The sequence below is a fragment of the Leuciscus leuciscus genome, assembly GCF_965113295.1.
Source record: "Leuciscus leuciscus genome assembly, chromosome: 11".
In the NCBI taxonomy this organism is placed as follows: Eukaryota; Metazoa; Chordata; class Actinopteri; order Cypriniformes; family Leuciscidae; genus Leuciscus; species Leuciscus leuciscus.
The window spans coordinates 4,334,258-4,353,155 of record NC_138735.1 but is presented as its reverse complement, the minus strand read 5'-3'; the positions used below and the strand labels follow the sequence as shown (position 1 = coordinate 4,353,155).

The window sequence follows — 18,898 nt, the reverse complement described above, 5'->3', positions numbered from 1 at the left end:
CACATACACAACACACACAGACAGACATGCACATACTACTACTTTTTTTAGGTATATACATAAACACGCAATATAGCCAAATTGCTCCACGTCATTTATTTTTGTGGAAAGCCAGTGCAGGCCTGAGCGGCGGTCATATTTTGTACTGCCATGCGGTACATCTAGTTAATTTGATTATTGGGCCGGACAGCTGGGGGATGGAAGAGCACATTTGTTGGGTGAATACACAAACAGGTAAAATCATCCTTTTCCATCAGTAAGGAATCAGTAAGACACACACACACACTGATATATATACACACACAATTTAATTATAAACTTTTTTAATTAGATAGTTTTTTTTTTTAGAATTATATATTTAACGGCCAAACTGTCAGAAATAGTGAAGTCCAGTATGGTATCAGTAGTAGATCACACAAATGGCAGCATTTCCTGAGAATGACCCATATAATGTTGTATGATGTGTGATGTGTTGAGCTAATGGAGGACACTGGAGCAGACTTCACTATGACTTTCAGACAGCTGAGTGAAGTGACCCTGTCCCGGCTTCAGAAGGGATCCTTTGCTCCGGTACGTTTCCTCTCCATTCACTCCCACAGCAGCCGCAATATCCATAATCATGATTTCAGTCCATTAACTGTGACTGTGTCTCTCTTGACAGTCTTTGTGGGCTCTTTCAGACCTCTCATCACACAAGCATTTCAGAGACTGGGTTCAGCTGTATTTACAGCGTCTGTCAAGGTAATGTTGCTGTAATGTAAACTCAAACTCTTTAGAGGATTAAAAATGAACATCACTTGATGTGTTAATCGTCTTCTTCAGGATAATGAGTGACTCAGATGAAGAACGGCAGCACAGAATGCAAGGTGTGTTTTTGTATATGTTATATGATGCAGTGTTATATATTATGTGTTTATATATTGTTACAGTAACACTACCGCTGAAATGTTCATGATTGGTAAGATTTGTTTTTGAAAGAAGTTTCTTATGCTCACGAAGGCTGCATTTATTTAATCAAAAATACAATAAAAACAGTAATTTTGTAATACTATAATATATTATTATACTATGAGATATTATTACAATATAAAATAAATTATTCTATTTGAATATACAGTATTTGTGTAATTAATATATTTGTTCAGTTGAATGTAATTTATTCCTGTGATCATTTCTCCAGTCTTCAGTGTCACATGATCCTTCAGAAATCATTCTAATATGATGATTTGCTGCTCAAGAAACATTTGAAAACAGTTGAGCTGCTTAATATTTCTGAGGAAACCCTGATACATGTTTTGATTAATATAAAGTTCAAAAGAACAGCGTTTATTTGAATGTTTTGTAATATTATAAATGTCTTTATTGTCCCTTTTTATGCATCCTTGCTGAATAATATTATTAATTTCTTTTTTTTTTTTTAAAAGCCTTACTGAGCGTAAATGTTTAAACGGTAGTGTGTGTTTTTTTACGATGTGTTATGTTGTATTTAATGTTATTAGTAATTTTTCTATTGTTCAGGAGTAAACCCACGGTATGTGTTGAGGAACTGGATGGCTGAATCTGCTGTCAGAAAAGCAGAGAAAAATGACTTTTCAGAGGTATTATTACATGTGATGTCAAACTAATATACTGTCATGATCATGCTTATCATATATCTTAGAGTGTTTGCTTTAATATATTACTGTGAAATGAAGACTTGACAATTATACATACAATGTAACATCTTCAGACAGACCATTATGGCTTGTTGACAGTATGTTTGATGTATTTCTAGGTGACACTGTTGCAGAAGACTTTAATGGAGCCATTTATGGAGCAGGAAGAGGCTGAGAGAGCCGGATATGCCAGTAAACCTCCATCCTGGGCTCAGCAGCTGAGGGTCAGCTGTTCTTCCTAACTCAGGGTCGAATGAAAAAAAAAAGTCACAAATGTCAGCATCATTTGAACCAAAAATATTGTTTATGACATTGTAATCACACTTCCTAATGGATGATCTGATTGGAGGATGAGTCATGTTCGAAGTTATATATGTACATATGCACGTTATATATGGACAATGGACATGGATGTCTTTTGTAATATTGCTGTTTCTGCATTTCTACAAAACTGCAAAAAACGTTTCATCATGCATCTCGTTTACTCCTGTTTAACAATTAGGCATGTCAAAATCTGTTAAACAGTTAACTTTGCAAGACCTTATTTATTATGACATTCCATTAGCAATGATGATATAGCATATTTGTAATACAAATAATCTGATTAGGTGCGTAAGTACAAAGTATTTACATATTTTAGTCTGGTGGTGTAATGCAAGAATATTAAACAAAATAATTAAAGATGTGTGTCCGTATGTCACGCCGAGAACTTGTTTGGCGGTCAGTTCCTCAGTCCAACTACAAAAACATGTCAATTAGCTCTATCTGTCTTCAAGATCATTGTTGACTGCGCTTTTTCAGCATTGCTGTCATCAGTTCTGACATGAGTTCGCCACCTGGGGGCGCTGTGTGTAGAGGTGTAGTTCTCTTTGGTGGAGCTGGAGGCATTTTTCTGACGGAGCCGGCGGATGGGTTGGCAGCCGGTGCAGGAGCTGGTGGTGGAGCTGGTGGTGGAGGCGGGGGTGGGGGTGGAGGTGGTGGAGCTCCACCTGCAGATGCAAAGTTTTGGGGAGGAGGAGGAGGAGGTGGAGGAGGAGGAGGTGGAGGAGGAGGTGGAGGAGGAGGTGGAAGAGGAGGTGGAAGAGGAGGTGGAAGAGGAGGTGGAGGAGGAGGAGGTGGAGGAGGAGGTGGAAGGGAGGTGATGGGGTCTGGAGGTGGTGGGGGGAGCGAGTCTCCCCTGTAAGGTGCAAAACTAGGAGGCGGTGGAGGAAGAAAGTCAGGGGGCAGCTCGCCATCTTCTGGAGGAGGTGGTGGTGGAGGCAGGTCATCCATGGGTGGAGGTGGGAAGGAGGATTGTGGGAATCGAGGTGGAGGAGGAAACTTGTTGACTTTGGTTGTGCTGGCAGGAGGAGCAGGGGGAGGAGGAGGCAACATGGGGTCGGGTGGTGGAGGAGGCAGGGTTTCCATTGAAGGCGGAGGTGGTGGGAAAGATGTTTGGTTGCCAGGACCCTTCAAAAACAAACCAAAAGTAGCATTCAGGAGCATTTCAGATAAATGATGAAATTACAAGGGGATTAAAACAGCTCTAAAGGAACCGTCACCCTTTGTGGAAAAGTAGTGTGCTTAATTTTACTGCTCTTGAAGTATACTTTAAATCTTTAAAGTATATTTAAAAATATATATATTTTCAGATAATATATTCATTAAATAAAAGGCCACTCTATGTGTATTTAAAGACACTGCACTTTCATGACTGTTTCTTAACAGAGTTTAGTGCAATTTTAAAAAGTGTACTTTGCAATCATGACAAATTAACAGTTATACTTTTTAAATTATGGTTTAGTAATCTTTTGCAGTACATTTATTTAGATATTGACAAACATACTAGAGCACATGCAAATTTGATTATAATTTCAACTGTAGTGTGTTATTTGTTAATACATTTAATGTTAATATATTTTAAATTTACCAATTGGCAACTTCATCATGACAAATGTGTAATTAAATATTGAAAACATGTCAAGTTTCAATAGAAATAATATATGTATATTTTAGTTTACTATAAATGCTTCTCAGTACATTCTGCAGTAAACTTCATATTTCATTGAAAGTAGAAGTAATTATGAAATGTTATAAAATGATGTACTTAAGTGTGTCAATAAATGTAAACTATATTTTGTTTAATTGCAATTAACATGCAGTTAAGTGTCTGAAAACATTATAGTTCACACTTCAGTATGGTCCATGAACTTATATTATTTATGGTATTATATTATGGTGTTCTTCATTACTAACTGATAGATTTAGAGGTACCTTGGTGTCCTTTGGAAGCTGAGGAGCGTGTCCATTCGCAGCTTTGGCTGAAAGATAAGCACAAAAATGTCATCAAAATCCTTTAATATATCAAGATCTTTGATACATTTTATAACAATCTATTTAGCTCATTATCTCTACCTTTAGGTGTAGGAGAGGGTGTGGATGCACTGGAGGAGGCCTGGATAGTGCGGTTAGCCCAGCTTCCAGTGCCGGCTGCTTTCCTCACAGCGGCTTTGTAGTTTTCATATAACTGCTTACCATACTATGACAAAATCATGACAAAACAAGACCGTTAATAAAGTAGAAGAACTTTTTTTTTTTTGACAAAGTAGACAGCTCACAATAGGACCCAACACAATACAGCTACAATTTACTGTATGTTTTTGCATTGTAAACTATAATTTATAATTTAATTTGCTGCATAAAGTTCAACTTAGTGTCTTCTTGCATTTATGCAATAATTAATCATTATCTATTTTGGTTTTTGGTGTGTGGCCTGGTTTCTGCTCACCTTTGCAATACGTATCCCAGTCACCCACAGAGTCATGGTCAACTCATCATCACAACACAGATACTTGATGTATTGGGATTCTTTTTGAATTTGAGGATGAAGAAAGCAGATCACAGTGACCATATGAACATGACACACACCTGATATACACACCTGAGAAGGCCAAGATAATAACACTTCATTTAGTTGTTTTCGCTATTGTTTCCCTGTCATTCTCTACAGATTTGTGGAACCATTCATTTTTCAGGGATTGAATCTTTAATCAATGTTTTTTTGTTCTCAAAACAACAAAGGGTTGGGTAACAACTTACTTGGGTTTTCAGTATTAGTTCATGCTTTGCTAATATTCATTTTTCTTCAAATGGACAGTTGGTGATATTAGCATAGTTTTGATTACATATGTTATTGAGCTGCAGTTGCATAGCAGAGACAGTGGATGACACACTAAAATCACAATTTGATTGCCAGTGCCCCTCATGCCACACTTTAGGATTAGTCCTAAATATTGCTAAAATTGCTTGACAAACATAAAACACAGCCCACCCTAACCTAATCATAGCCTGAAACACCCTTGATGATTTGTCATGCTTTCTTAATGAGATGACTGAGATAACAAATGATTTTATGTGGGGAGGGAAAGGAGTTAAAATAGCAAGGAAACATTAATTGCAAGTTATAAAGAAGGAGGATTAGGATTGATTGACTTAGATGTTAAAAAGAAGGCCATAAGGGTAAAAACGATGAAAAAGTATTAATGTGATAAAGTGGAGTATAGATGGAAAGGTTATATGAAGGATGTGCTGGACAAATGTAGTGGATGTGGGGAAGAAGGGCTTTTTATGGGATTGAAAAAGCCGATGTATGACAAAATGCCGCTGTTTTATCAGGAAGTGCTAAGTGTGGGCAGAGGTCATATACAGAAATATACAGTATGAGTGTGAAAATATAAATCAAGTCTTAAAACAACCATTATTTTTATATCCGAAAAAATTTTAATGAAAGAGAGAGTGTTTTATGACAAATTGTATATGAAAGCAGGAGTGAGACAAGTTAAGGATATAGCATATGATGTAAGAGGGTTCTTACCTAATAGAGCCTTATATGATTGTGTTTCGGAGTGGGATGATGAAATCGAAATGTCAAAAGTGGACTCGATGTGTGAAAATATTAAGACAAGTCTGCCCAGAGCCTGGGGTAGAGAGTATTGAAAATGAAACTGTTAAACCTGGGGAATGGGGATTGCCAGATTTGTATTTTAGAGTTTGTGGTTGCGCAATAAAGACTCTGGATATATGCGGTACAAAGAAATCTCCTCTCACAATAGGCCAATGTCTGGGTATCTGAGAGAAAAACCTGGGCTGCGTTTCCCAAAGCATTGTGAGATAAGTTGATCGTAGAGGACATTGGTGGCAAATGGTCTTCACGATCAACTTCACAATGCTTCTGGGAAACGCAGCCCTGGACTGGAGCTCAGAGCCACTGCAGAGAGAATTACACAGAGCTGGCCAGTGAAATGAGACAACAGATACTCACTGTCACACATGCCTGCTATTATTATGGTTACAGTTATAATGCATGGATTGATTTGCACAGAAACAGAGTTTGATCAGATCAGAGAAGCTCTTCCTGCACATATTCAAGGTAATGTTCCACAATGGTTTAAGTGTCCCAGGACAGCAGTGAGCTCAACACTGCACAGCTGTGTCTTTAAAACACTTTGGCCAGTGGACAAATGAGAGCTACTTTTGACAGTTTGCATTTCCTCTATTACAGTAGTGAGATATTATACCTTCTATAATAAGAAACCTTATTAGTATTCCAAAGTATTCTAAATTATTTAGAAATATGTTACAAATGACTGTATTTTGTAATCTTTAGTAAATAATCTACTTACAAGATAGTGTCTCCAGTTTATAATGTGGATCATTCTTCAGATCAGAGAGAAGCTTCACGGCTGATTCTCCTAGTTTATTCTCAGACAGATTCAGATATCTCAGGTGTGAGGGGTTTGATCTCAGAGCTGAAGCCAGAGCAGAACAACCTTCATCTGTGACTCCACAATCCCTCAACCTGTAGAGAACAATGACACACTCTTCACTCTCTCAGTTCAGATCAGATCAGTTTAACACAAGGGTCCGCAGCCGTACTGCAGGGGGTCCGTCAATTAATGCTTGATCACAAATAATTTTTTGTTAAAAAATGAAAACATGGGTAAAAAACATCACTAAGTCAAATTTAAATATAAGCACTCTCAAACGAATGCAAGATCTTCCTCAAACAACCTTCATCTGTGACTCCACAATATTTCAACCTGTAGAGAACAATGACGCTGTGTAAACAGTGTGTAAAATGACCATTTTATTAAAGATTGCAATGTGTGATGTGATTTGAATGTAGTGACAAGCAATGCCTCTATATCCTACACTGCTTTATAAAGGATGCCGGTTCTCCATGAACTTGAGGAGAAACTGAGGGACAAATGCCATGCAGTGCTGTAACTATGGAGTGATAAAGAGATAACATTAATAACACCTGAAGTGTAACTTTATCAATTAAATGTACTATATTTTAGTTCAATAATATTAATTTAATATTTTGAAGATATTTTTGTTTCTAAATATTTGTCCAATAATGATCCATTAATGGCCATTTAAAAGAATATTTTTTTCTAATATGTTTATTACTTATATTACAATTAGATTTCATGCTTAGCATTTAGCATGCTAATATATGCTATTGCTAATTAATAGTTTCGTAGCAATCTAATACAATCTTATAACTCAGTCATGTGACACAAATATAAGAAATTGAATGAATTAATCCAGTTAGGGAACCATATTAAAATCACTTTAAAACTTCTTCATTGGGTTACTTGGAAATGACTTGATTCCACGATGTTGACATTATGTGAACAAATGATCTTTGTTGAACTTAATTGGTTCATGTGGCGCTGATGTGCATGATTCAATCATTTAAATCCAACACACTTTTTCAGTTTATTGTTTTCTGTATTTTAAAAACAATTTTGGATTTACTGTAAATCCCTCTGGTCCTCTTCGTTTAGGGGTCACACTTGGCTCCTTCACAGTCAAAAGTGACCGAAGCCTTAAAATGTCTTTTTTTGTTGCATTTTTTTTTTTTTTTCAGGAAAACCAATGTAATATATTTTTGTTCAATAATATTTTTTTATTATTATTTCGAATTTAGAAAGGTTTCTATGGTACTACTAAAAAAAATGAGCATTTTGTTCCATTAGAATTCATATTTGTATTATTATTATTTTTCAATAAATGCAACATGTCACATTAGTGCAGGCCTTTAAAATCCATTTTTTTGAAGTGAGAAAAGCGTCATCCAGTGGCGTTAAAAAGTAAAAACTTGTGTAATGTCGTGTAACCGCCTGTAGGCTGTACTGTTGCTCCCTATATAAATACATAGAGAGGCTTTTTGATTCCCATTGTTTTTTTTAGACATGATTTCTCCATTTTATTAGTTTTTTAAAATTTATTTAGATATATATTTAGACATTCTAAAAGACTATTTTTGTCAAGGTTTAGATAATTTTGTTACATAAGTATCAGGTTTTGCATTATGATTACAATCAAACAATAATGTTTGGTTAGAAAAGGAACACAATGCAAGCATTTTTGTTAATCAGTATTTGATAATTCAAAAAATCTAACAAAATAAGGGATGGATAGTGATAATTCAAAACACTTTATACAGACATTTTGCAATTAATTGGTATTTTATTCAGTTTAATTCTATAAATGGTAATACAACTTCAGAAGGGAACAGCAATTATGATCTAACAGCAAAAACAATAAAATAACAACAGCAAACAATCATTATCAAACTGTAGGTTAAAAAACAGGAATAAAAATTGAATTATAATAATAAATATTATTTTAACTATGTACATAAAAACTGTAATTTATGTATTGTTGCATATGCAGCAGATATCAGGAACACCTATTAGGCTAAAATAAGACCAAACAATTATTATTAGTGTGTGAGAGAGAGAGAGAGAGAGAGAGAGAGAGAGAGAGAGAGAGTGTGAGTGTGTGTGCGTGTGCATTTGAGCAAGAGAGTCTCTTTTGTATTTTTTAATTTATTGATTTTCTTTCGCATATTCTCAAAGTTTGCCTTTGCAGTCTTACCAGTCTTATTTGCACTCTTGATGTGTTAGAGTGTCACTCCTTCATTGCTGTGCACTTTTTTTCTGCACAGCGGCTGATTTGTAGTTTGTACCACCAAAAGTTTCTCTGAGTTTTCGTATTTCCCATTAATTTCCTGTCGGTCATTTTTGAAGGAACCAAGTGTGACACTTTTTTTTTTACGACCCTTTACCATATCCGAATCATGTCTATGATTATTTTGTGTGTGTTCACAAAGCTAATACAACAATCGTCACCAAGTGTCATCCCATTCAGATTAAATTAAAAACGTGTTCGGTCATTTTTAAACCGAAGAGGATCAGAGAATGTCAACATTGAAAAGTGGAAGATTAATCAATTTATAATCAATTTATTAAAGAAATTGTAATTATTAGAAACCTTTTTGTCCCTGATATTATTATTTTTTTTCTATTTCTTTTTCCTTTTTTATATTGTGCTCTGTTCTTTAAGACATTTATTATAGTTTTGTTTTGCCTTATTGTAATGATATTTACTGCAATACAAAACTTTACTTCCGCATTCCTCGATTCCTATGGAAGTCTGTGGGTGTTGTAACTGTCAGTTCAAAAACACTGTTGTTTTAATATAACATTTATACTTTGTGTATTTGTGTAATGTTTTGTCTTGTTTGTGATGTGGAGTAATTATATATATATACTATATATTACTGTGCAAAAGTCTTAGGCATGTTAATCATTTTTCTGTTTCTTCATGTAATCACAGACGGACTCGATGATGGTGAGATCAGATCATACCGGCTGTTGTCAGATTCCTTGTGCATACACAAATCTCACTGGATTATTACAATTAATGGCAAAAAGAATGTTTGGAAATCTAAACTGATATTTCCTACTGACACATTACAGCAAAATATATAAAAAACTGTCTTAAAACCATCTTTTGGGGGGGGGGGGGGGGGGGATATTAACATGCCTAAGACTTTTGCACAGTACTGTATACACTGGGGAGAACATTTATGTTTTAGGATTAGCATGTTTAATCAAGCATTGGCTCACCTGTGATGTTCACTGATTTAACTGAATATTTATTTAGTATATATTCTAAATAAATACTGTGCATTTGGACTGAAGTAAGAATCACTTGTAATTTATTGTTTAACTGAGTGTCTATGAATCACACATAAAAATACTGGTTTTGGTTTTCCTGGTCAAACTATAATTGTACAGAAAATGAGCTCTCAATGAAATGTATTCAATTGTCTCTCATTTGTGTTGTGTGGATGTGTAATTGTTTGGTTGGACTCCTTCTTCAGGGGCCCGTTCTTCGTACGTCGCTAACTCACTTAGCTGGATTTGATTGTTGGCGATTTGGCATGATCTTGGATTGTTTGGTTCTTCGACGCTCATCCTGGACTTGCTGTCATAGCAACAGGTGCGCGATCTTAAACCTGCTCGGGAGCAGAGGCTTATTTCATGTAAACAGGATTAGATGGGAGCTTTATAAGCGGAGCTGATACGGGAAGTCCAGCGCAGCGCGATAGTGCACTTTCAGAGATATATCTTTTTTTCTCGTGACTCGTGAGATTGTCGTTTACATTATTAATTTGTTGGAAACGCATATTTATTTTCGACTTGTCGGAGTCGGGCTTTAACTACAGAACAAACTGTTTGCATTGCCCTAAGATTATTTGCGAGTGGCTCTTTCCCTACACTATTGGAGATGCGGAGAACTTGATGGAAAGTGCTGTCTGTCGTGTCATTCGGAGTTTACCTGGCGCTTTTAGGTTTAAAAAACAGTTTTAGGTTTTTTTGTGGCATTTCCAAGCCACTTAAGACCCAATGTTGTAAAGCAGTTTTTTTTAAAGCAGTTTTTTTTTTTTTTTTGGCTATCATAATTTTTAATGAAGATCATGCCATCATGACCATGCCGATTACAGTATGTGTCACTCAGGCTTCACTAACGTGATTGGTACCTTATATAGCTAGACCATAGGCTGCCATCAAGGCCTCAATGAAGGGGATTATGTGAACAGAAAGGGGGTTCACAATGTAAATGTGCAGCCCAGTTACTATTGGGATTCTTAATATTCCAGATTAATAATATTATATCAAATTTAAAAAAGGCAGTTGACTAAAATCTTCCATATCACAAATGTGAAAGCAAAATGGGCAGGATCTGTGCATGACTTAAGAATTTTCAGAAATTCACATTTATGCACATTATTTGAAAGTGGTAAGGAAAGTTCCACAATTAAATATCAAGCTCACTGTATTACATACACTTATGCTGATCCTAACAGAACTGCATTTCTTCATAGGTGATTATGACATGTTCCTGCAGACAGGTGCTTTATGACCCCATTCCCTGACCCAAACCAGTTACAATGCAGTAGCCAGGACAAGGGCACACAATGAAATGAACTTTGGCTAACTAAAGGGAAGATTTCAGTGTCTGATAAGACTGAGGGTTGCACACCTGACAGGGCCTGGGACATTGCTGCATGTGCCATATTACACAACATTAAAAAAAAAAAAAAAAAAAAAACCTTTTCATTATATGTTTAATAAAAGACCAATATACTTAGTTCCTTGAGTTTTATTTCAATTGTTCTTTGTAAAGAAAAGCCAGTGGTCAAGTGCCTGCAACAAGAGATATTAGACACATGCCTCATGCAACAAATAAAAAGGAAAAGTTGTCTATACACTGCCCACCTGTAGGCCTATGTCTCCTCTGTCTGTGCAGACTCTTCTGTAGGCCTTTCTGTAGATGTGGAATCCTGCAACTTATATTGCAGCCATAAAGCATACAAGTATAAATGAAGTAAAGTTATTTATGCACTTGCAGGTAGGCTAGTTCCTCCATATGACAGTTATCTGAGAGGGTTTATTCACTGTCCAGTGCAATGGAAACAAATGGACATTACAAAGTCTTATACTTTCTTTCCTTTGGAAAGTTAGAAAATGTCCACTTACTGCACATATTTCAGCCACCACTTTCTTGGGAACAGATACAAGTGTTGGTGTATTATGTAAAGGTGCACAAAAGAGGATAAAAAAAATATATATATATTTTTACATTAACATAAGTTAAAAGCAATTCATCATTACTCAAGATTTAACAGTTGAAATGACTACACGGCCTTAATTTAATGCAGCAAAAAATATTTTACAGTGTAAGCAACTAAGATCTTTTTTTTTTTTTTTTTTGCCTTTTTCTTGGTTGCTTTTATAAACAGACAACCATTTATTTAACAGTGCCTTTTATAAAAGAGACTATAATATAGGCTAACTAAAAATTACCATTATGTAGAATATTTTTGTACTTCACTTTTGTTTGTTCCCATGTTCTAGTGTGGTGACTCTGACATTACAATGAACAAAGTAATTATGCAATTATTAAAATACAAAAATATAGGCTTATAAGTGATAAAAACATCTAACATGGCCACTTCTAACGGATTTAAATTGTCTGCTACTTTTTGCCAGCCCTCTCTCCTGGCTTTTGCAGACTTTGATGTGTTCCCTGGCGTTTTAATTAAACATTAAAATTCCGAATAAACTTGGACTATTAGTTCTTGCTCTGCTGAGGAGAAAAACTGAGCGCGCTCTTTGGCCACGCTGAACAGCCAATAGCAGCGTTGCTGATCAATGTTTCTACTATCGATACATATCCCCTTTTAACCCAGCGCACGAACGCGCAATTATCTCACTAACTCAATCCAGCGATACTAATCATAACTGGCAGGTGTGTTCCAAGAACCTAATTAGCCAGATCATGATTACCACGATGATATCATCTTGGATGTCTCATTTGATCTCGGATGTTCTAAGCAACGTACGAAGAACGGGCCCCAGACCCGAAAACAAGCTAGAGTTTAACAAGCAAAGTTGGTCATCACTGAGTAAAAAAGTTAAAAACTATTAAATAACTAATACATAATATATTTACCAAGGACAAAATATATGTGTTTATCAGAGAGACAATCTTACCACAGTGTGTCCAGTCTACAGTGAGGATCCTCCAGTACAGCAGAGAGCAGATGAACTGAATCTCCTAGTTTATTATTCCCAGACAGATCCAGATGTCTCAGGTGTGAGGGGTTTGATCTCAGAGCTGAAGCCAGAGCAGAACAACCTTCATCTGTGACTCCACAATCCCTCAACCTGTAGACAACCTGTCCCGCAATGAATGAAGCAAAATTCAATGTGCAAATTGAAAATGCATTCCACCCTGTCAATCACTACGTGAAGTTGGCCCCGCCCCCTCCCTCCCTCCCTCCCTGTCAATGACTGTGTGAAGTTGGCCCCGCCCCCTCCCCTCCCTCCCTGTCAATCACTGTGTGAAGTCATAAGGTATCCTTGAGAGTTAAACAAATGACAAACTAAAACAATACCCTTTTCAAACCAGCTTTTAAAAAAATACTTGTGTTTATACAAAATACAACGATTATTCCAAATAAGAAAACGGTGCGGAGAGAAGTTGTGTTTGTAGATCAGTTTCCAAGCCAATAAAGCTTGAGCATGAAAGGCAGAAAGTTTCACTGGCAATTTGTCAATTTTATAATCACACATTAGTAAAAAAGAAAGACCCCCAAGTCGGTCAAAAATTAAATTAGGAATAAAATTCCACAAAGAAGGTTTTTTGAAACAAAATTTTAACCCATTAATTTTGAGGGTATTAGTATGCTCAATATTGTATTGAGATGATGTTCTAAAATTGACTTCCTGCTCAGCTACTGTTCGGACGCTCTTGCTTACTGCTCCGCGTTTTGCTCTATCGCTTTTACATTTTATCTCCTATTTTTTCTATATTTTATTTCCTTTATTTTATTTCCTTTTATCACCTAATTTTAACTTCAGCAAATCAGCACAGTGCTCATACGACAAAGTTTGGATTACTACAAAAACTGAGAATTCTTTTACCCGACCAGCTTACATACCGGGAAAGGAAAACACAACTGCCTACAAGGATAAGAGAAAATGCCTCTTCTGGAATCTACTTGCTGCACTAACTGCCACAGACTTTTACAAAGGATTGCAGTTCTAGAAACAAAGTTATTTACGGGACCACCAAACCAGCAGGAGCACACAACAGAGCTTCGTCATGGACACCCTCAGCATACCGGTGAGTCCCATGAAACTAGTACTCCTCGACAGGTAGAGAAACAAGCCGATCGACTTACTAATCGATGGCACAAACAGGGAGCTAAACCCAAAGGCACTCGAGACATCAGATTGTCACGAGCATTACATATTACCGCAGTAGCATCCTCTACCCCAGATACAGCTCTGACAAGGATTGCAAACACTAGTCTGCTACCACTGCCTATACATCTTGAGAACAGATTTGAAGTACTAATGAATGTAAATGAGAAATCCACAAATGTGATGAATGTGATCGAACACAGACTGAATAGGCCAGTAGCTAACACTGATGCTAACTGGCGCTCAAGGTCGAGCAGACAGCGGCACTCAGCTCAGAGCGCAGCCGAGCCCAGGACTCTGATAGTGGGGGACTCCATAATCAGAAACATTAGCAGCAGGGATACAACTACATGCTGCCTTCCACAAGCAACAACTTCTGATATAAACAGGGAACTTCAGAACATTCTGATGAAACATAAGACTGCTAATCGACTCATCATACATGTGGGGAAGAATGATATTCATAAAGAGCAGTCAGAACTCCTTAAGAAGGATTTCAATAAACTTTTTGAAACACTTAAAAGACTGAAAGTTCAAACATTCATCAGTGGACCACTACCAGCAAGAGGAACAAACAGGTTTTCACGGTTGCTTGGGCTAAATACATGGCTGCAAAAAACCTGCAATATAAAAGCAGTGAACTTCATTGACAATTTCAATCTTTTCTGGAGTCAACGACAACTGTTTCATCGGGATGGCCATCACCCAAACAAACTTGGTTCAAGAGTGTTAAAGGACAATATCTACTTCTCCCTAAATCATCCTTCTGCGGTTTGTGCCAATCCACTCAATCTGAATGGCACACACACACCTGGACACAGTATGAATGACCACGGGACTTCACTTCAGCAGCAAAATGGACATGATAACACCACTCCGCCACAACAACCTCTGCTCACGGACACAATCTCAGCTGAGCCCTGCACACAGAGCTCACCGCAGACAGCCATATCAGAACTGCTTGAAGATTCAGCACCCAAGGACGACTTCCTGGAAAACAGCCAGGGAAGCCAGGACAGCATATTACAGCCTCCTATAACACCAGAGCAACAGCCCCTTTCACCAGATACTTTCTCCCTCTCCCCTGCAACGCCATTACTGTGCTTCTCACAGAAAATGGAAGAACTGGTGCATGCTGGAACCAGACTATCCCACTCTTTTGCTGCAAGCCCCCAGATACCAACTAAAAAAAGACAGGCACCACTACCACCAAAGCCTGCAGGCCCAGCTCGCCCTATCCCTCCTGTGAGAGCTCTTCGGCCTCTGCCACAACGCCAGGGCCCACACCCTCCTCCTTCTGCTCGAGGTGAACCAAAAACAACTGATACCAGCTCTCAGTGATATGTGTCGGGTCCCCGTTTTGATAACAGTAACTTTCTCAAATGTTTACAAAACAAGCGGGAACCCAGTGTGCCTGTATCTTTCTCTATTGCTGTTCTATTACATGATAGAAAGTCTAAGGCCTTCAATAGCCGTACAGCAAAGCCAACTAATCTGGTGCCTATTACACGTCAAACTAATATTGCTGTGGGGAAAAGTAAGTCTGTTAAGTTAGCTCTTTTAAACATTCGCTCACTTAAAAATAAATCACTTCTAGTCAACGACTTAATAACCACAAACAACCTGGATTTTATGCTTCTAAATGAAACCTGGCTAGAAGACAGCTTCAGTGCAACAATCCTCAATGAAGCAGCCCCTCCTAACTTTACTTTTATGAGTGTCTGCAGAGCTGTTAAGAGAGGTGGGGGTCTAGCTGCTCTTTTTAAAGATATCTATCAATGTAAGCAAATATCATTTGGGAATTACTTGTCTTTCGAATATCTGGGTATTGTGTTAAAAGGTGCTCCACGCATTTTACTTTTCATTATTTACAGGCCTCCAAAATACTCTCCAGCCTTTGCTGAGGACTTTACAGAACTGTTATCAACAATTACCTCAGAGTTTGACTGTTTTGCCATTGCTGGAGATTTTAACATCCATATAGATAATGCAGAAAACAATATGGCAAAAGAAATCAAAACTGTTTTAAAAACTTTTGATCTGACTCAGCATGTACATGGACCCACACACAATCATGGACACACTCTAGATTTACTTATCAGTAAGGGTCTAAACATTTCATCGATTGTTATTAAGGATGTAGCACTGTCTGATCATTTCTGTATTTTCTTTGATATATTGATCTCTCCTGCCACTGAAGCTAGATCTGTGTCTGTCAAGAAGAGATGCTTAAATGAGAACACTAGTGTCCTATTTATGAAGGCTATATCTTTAACACCAAGCATATCTGCAGACTCTGTTGATTTTCTCCTTGATTTTTTTAACTCAAAAGTTAAAGGTGTAATTGATGATATTGCTCCTGTGAAAGTCAGGAAGAAGAGTGGCAGACAAAAAGCACCTTGGAGAAACTCAACAGCAGTGCAAAATATGAAAAGACAATGCAGAAAAGCAGAGCGCATGTGGCGGAAGACAAAACTTGTAGTCCATTTTAACATCTACAAAGACAGCCTTCATGCTTTCAATATGGAACTAGGCAAAGCTAGACAGACTTTCTTCTCAAATATTATAAACAGTAATTTAAACAACACACGCACTCTTTTTGCTACTGTAGAGAGACTGACAAACCCCCCAAGCCAGATTCCCAGTGAAATGCTCTCAGACAGCAAGTGCCGTGAGTTTGCTTCTTTCTTCTCTGAGAAAATCAATAATATCAGAAAGGTGATCAGCACATCCTTGACTTGCGCTGGGGTCAGACAGATCAAACCACCTGAGAAAGTAGTTACTATGTCTGATTTCAAAGAAATTGATGGCAAAATTTTGGAAGAAACCGTACAGCACCTTAAAACATCAACCTGCGCTCTTGACACACTTCCCACATCGTTTTTCAAAAGTGTGTTAAACAGTTTAGAAGCAGATCTTCTAGAAGTGGTAAATGCCTCACTTCTCTCTGGGAGTTTTCCAAACTCCCTAAAAACTGCAGTTGTCAAGCCCCTCCTGAAAAAGAGCAATCTGGATAAGACCATATTAAGCAACTATAGACCAATCTCAAATCTTCCTTTCATAGGTAAGATCATTGAAAAAGTTGTCTTCAATCAGCTGAACAAATTCTTATGCTCGAATGGATACTTTGACAATTTTCAATCTGGTTTCCGACCGCATCACAGCACAGAGACAGCGCTCATAAAGATAATAAATGATATTCGCTTAAATACTGACTCAGGCAAATTATCAGTGCTGGTACTACTCGACCTCAGTGCTGCATTTGACACTGTCGATCACAACATACTTCTGGACAGGCTGGAAAACTGGGTGGGGCTTTCTGGGATAGTCCTAAAATGGTTCAGGTCATACTTAGATGGGAGAGGTTATTATGTGAGTATAGGAGACCATAAGTCTGAGTGGACATCCATGACATGCGGAGTACCTCAAGGCTCAATTCTTGCGCCACTCCTGTTCAACCTGTATATGCTCCCAATGAGCCAAATAATGAGAAAGAACCAAATTGCTTACCACAGCTATGCAGACGACACACAGCTCTACTTAGCCCTATCGCCCAACGATTATAGCCCCATTGACTCTCTGTGCCAATGCATTGATGAAGTCAACAGTTGGATGTGTCAAAACTTTCTTCAGTTAAACAAAGACAAAACTGAAGTAATTGCGTTTGGAAACAAAGATGAAGTTCTCAAGGTGAACGCATACCTTCACTCTAGGGGTCAAACAACCAAAAATCAAGTCAGGAATCTTGGTGTGACACTAGAGTCAGAGCTTAGTTTCAGTAGTCATGTCAAAGCAATAACTAAATCAGCATACTATCATCTGAAAAATATTGCAAGAATTAGATGCTTTGTTTCCAGACAAGACTTAGAGAAACTTGTGCATGCTTTCATCACCAGCAGGGTGGATTATTGTAATGGACTCCTCACTGGCCTTCCCAAAAAGACCATAAGACAGTTGCAGCTCATACAGAACGCTGCCGCCAGGATTCTGAGCAGAACCAGAAAATATGAACATATCACACCAGTCCTCAGGTCTTTACACTGGCTCCCAGTTAAACTTAGGATTGATTTTAAAGTATTATTACTGGTATATAAATCATTCAATGGCCCAGGACCTCAATACATTGCAGATATGCTCACTGAATATAAACCCAACAGATCACTCAGATCATTAGGATCATATCAGCTTGAAATAACAAGGGTTCACTCTAAGCATGGCGAGTCTGCTTTTAGCTATTATGCCAGCCGCAGCTGGAACCAGCTTCCAGAGGAGATCAGATGTGCTCCTACTGTAGTCACATTCAAATCCAGACTCAAAACACATCTGTTTAACTATGCATTTACTGAATGAGCACTGTGCCACTGTTCGTCCGACTGTTTGTACTGTATTTTATTTTTCTAAACTGTTTTAATTATTCTTATTTCTTTTTATTATTTTAATTTCTTCTATGTAAAGCACTTTGAATTGCCATTGTGTATGAAATGTGCTATATAAATAAACTTGCCTTGCCTAACCTGTGTAGTAGTAGTACTGATAAATAGTAATAAGTAATTATCAATGAATAATTATTTACATAAATGTGAATCTTAAGTTATCCTAGTTTCTCTCTACATACATGCAAAATAGTTAATTTTACAACATTTTAAATCACATGATTTTAAACCTAAATTTGATGGATTAATAGCATGTGGTCACCGCAAGTTTTTTTTTATTTATTTTTTTATGCGTGTATACAGAACATTTTAAAATTAAGCCATTTTATTTTATTCAGGTCATATTTGCTGTTGAGTGGAAGCAAGCACTTTGATGGCATACGTCACAGTCACGTGGCGTTGGCGCTGTATCAAGTCGGACAAAATTTCTAACCGGCATGCACTGCTTCAAGTCAGCCGCCGATCGGTCTGCGCAGAGCTGCATGAAGTCGAACAAGCCTTGTGTGAAGTTGGCCCCGTCCCCTCCCACCAATCACTGTGTGAAGTTGGCCCCGCCCCCTCCCACCCTGTCAATCACTGTGTGAAGTTGGCCCCGCCCCCTCCCACCCTGTCAACCACTGTGTGAAATTGACCCCGCCCCCTCCCACCCTGTCAATCACTGTGTGAAGTTGGCCCCACCCCCTCCCTGTCAATCACTGTG

The 18,898-nt window shown here is 37.6% G+C and overlaps 2 protein-coding genes across 2 annotated transcripts in view; one reads left to right on the top strand and one right to left on the bottom strand.

Annotated features, from left to right (window-relative positions):
- The first annotated feature begins 323 nt into the window (after positions 1 to 323).
- LOC309509591 (protein adenylyltransferase SelO-like) lies at positions 324 to 2,336 on the top strand. The gene is made up of 5 exons (XM_082184406.1): positions 324 to 570; positions 662 to 741; positions 823 to 866; positions 1,519 to 1,598; positions 1,775 to 2,336. The coding sequence occupies exons 1-5, from the start codon at positions 481 to 483 to the stop codon at positions 1,895 to 1,897; spliced, it is 417 nt and encodes a 138-aa protein (XP_082040532.1). The 5' UTR covers positions 324 to 480; the 3' UTR covers positions 1,898 to 2,336.
- A 96-nt stretch (positions 2,337 to 2,432) lies between these two features.
- The window catches only part of LOC309508778 (NACHT, LRR and PYD domains-containing protein 3-like), a gene marked incomplete at its 3' end in the record, with an annotated part of 30,634 nt that continues 14,168 nt past the window's right edge, over positions 2,433 to 18,898 (bottom strand). Inside the window, exons 4-7 of the mRNA XM_082183248.1 lie at positions 6,317 to 6,492; positions 3,909 to 3,955; positions 2,888 to 3,104; positions 2,433 to 2,644 (exon numbers count right to left, since the gene is read on the bottom strand). Of these exons, the coding sequence (XP_082039374.1) occupies positions 2,433 to 2,644; positions 2,888 to 3,104; positions 3,909 to 3,955; positions 6,317 to 6,492 (652 nt within the window). The remainder of the gene's footprint in view (positions 2,645 to 2,887; positions 3,105 to 3,908; positions 3,956 to 6,316; positions 6,493 to 18,898) is intronic.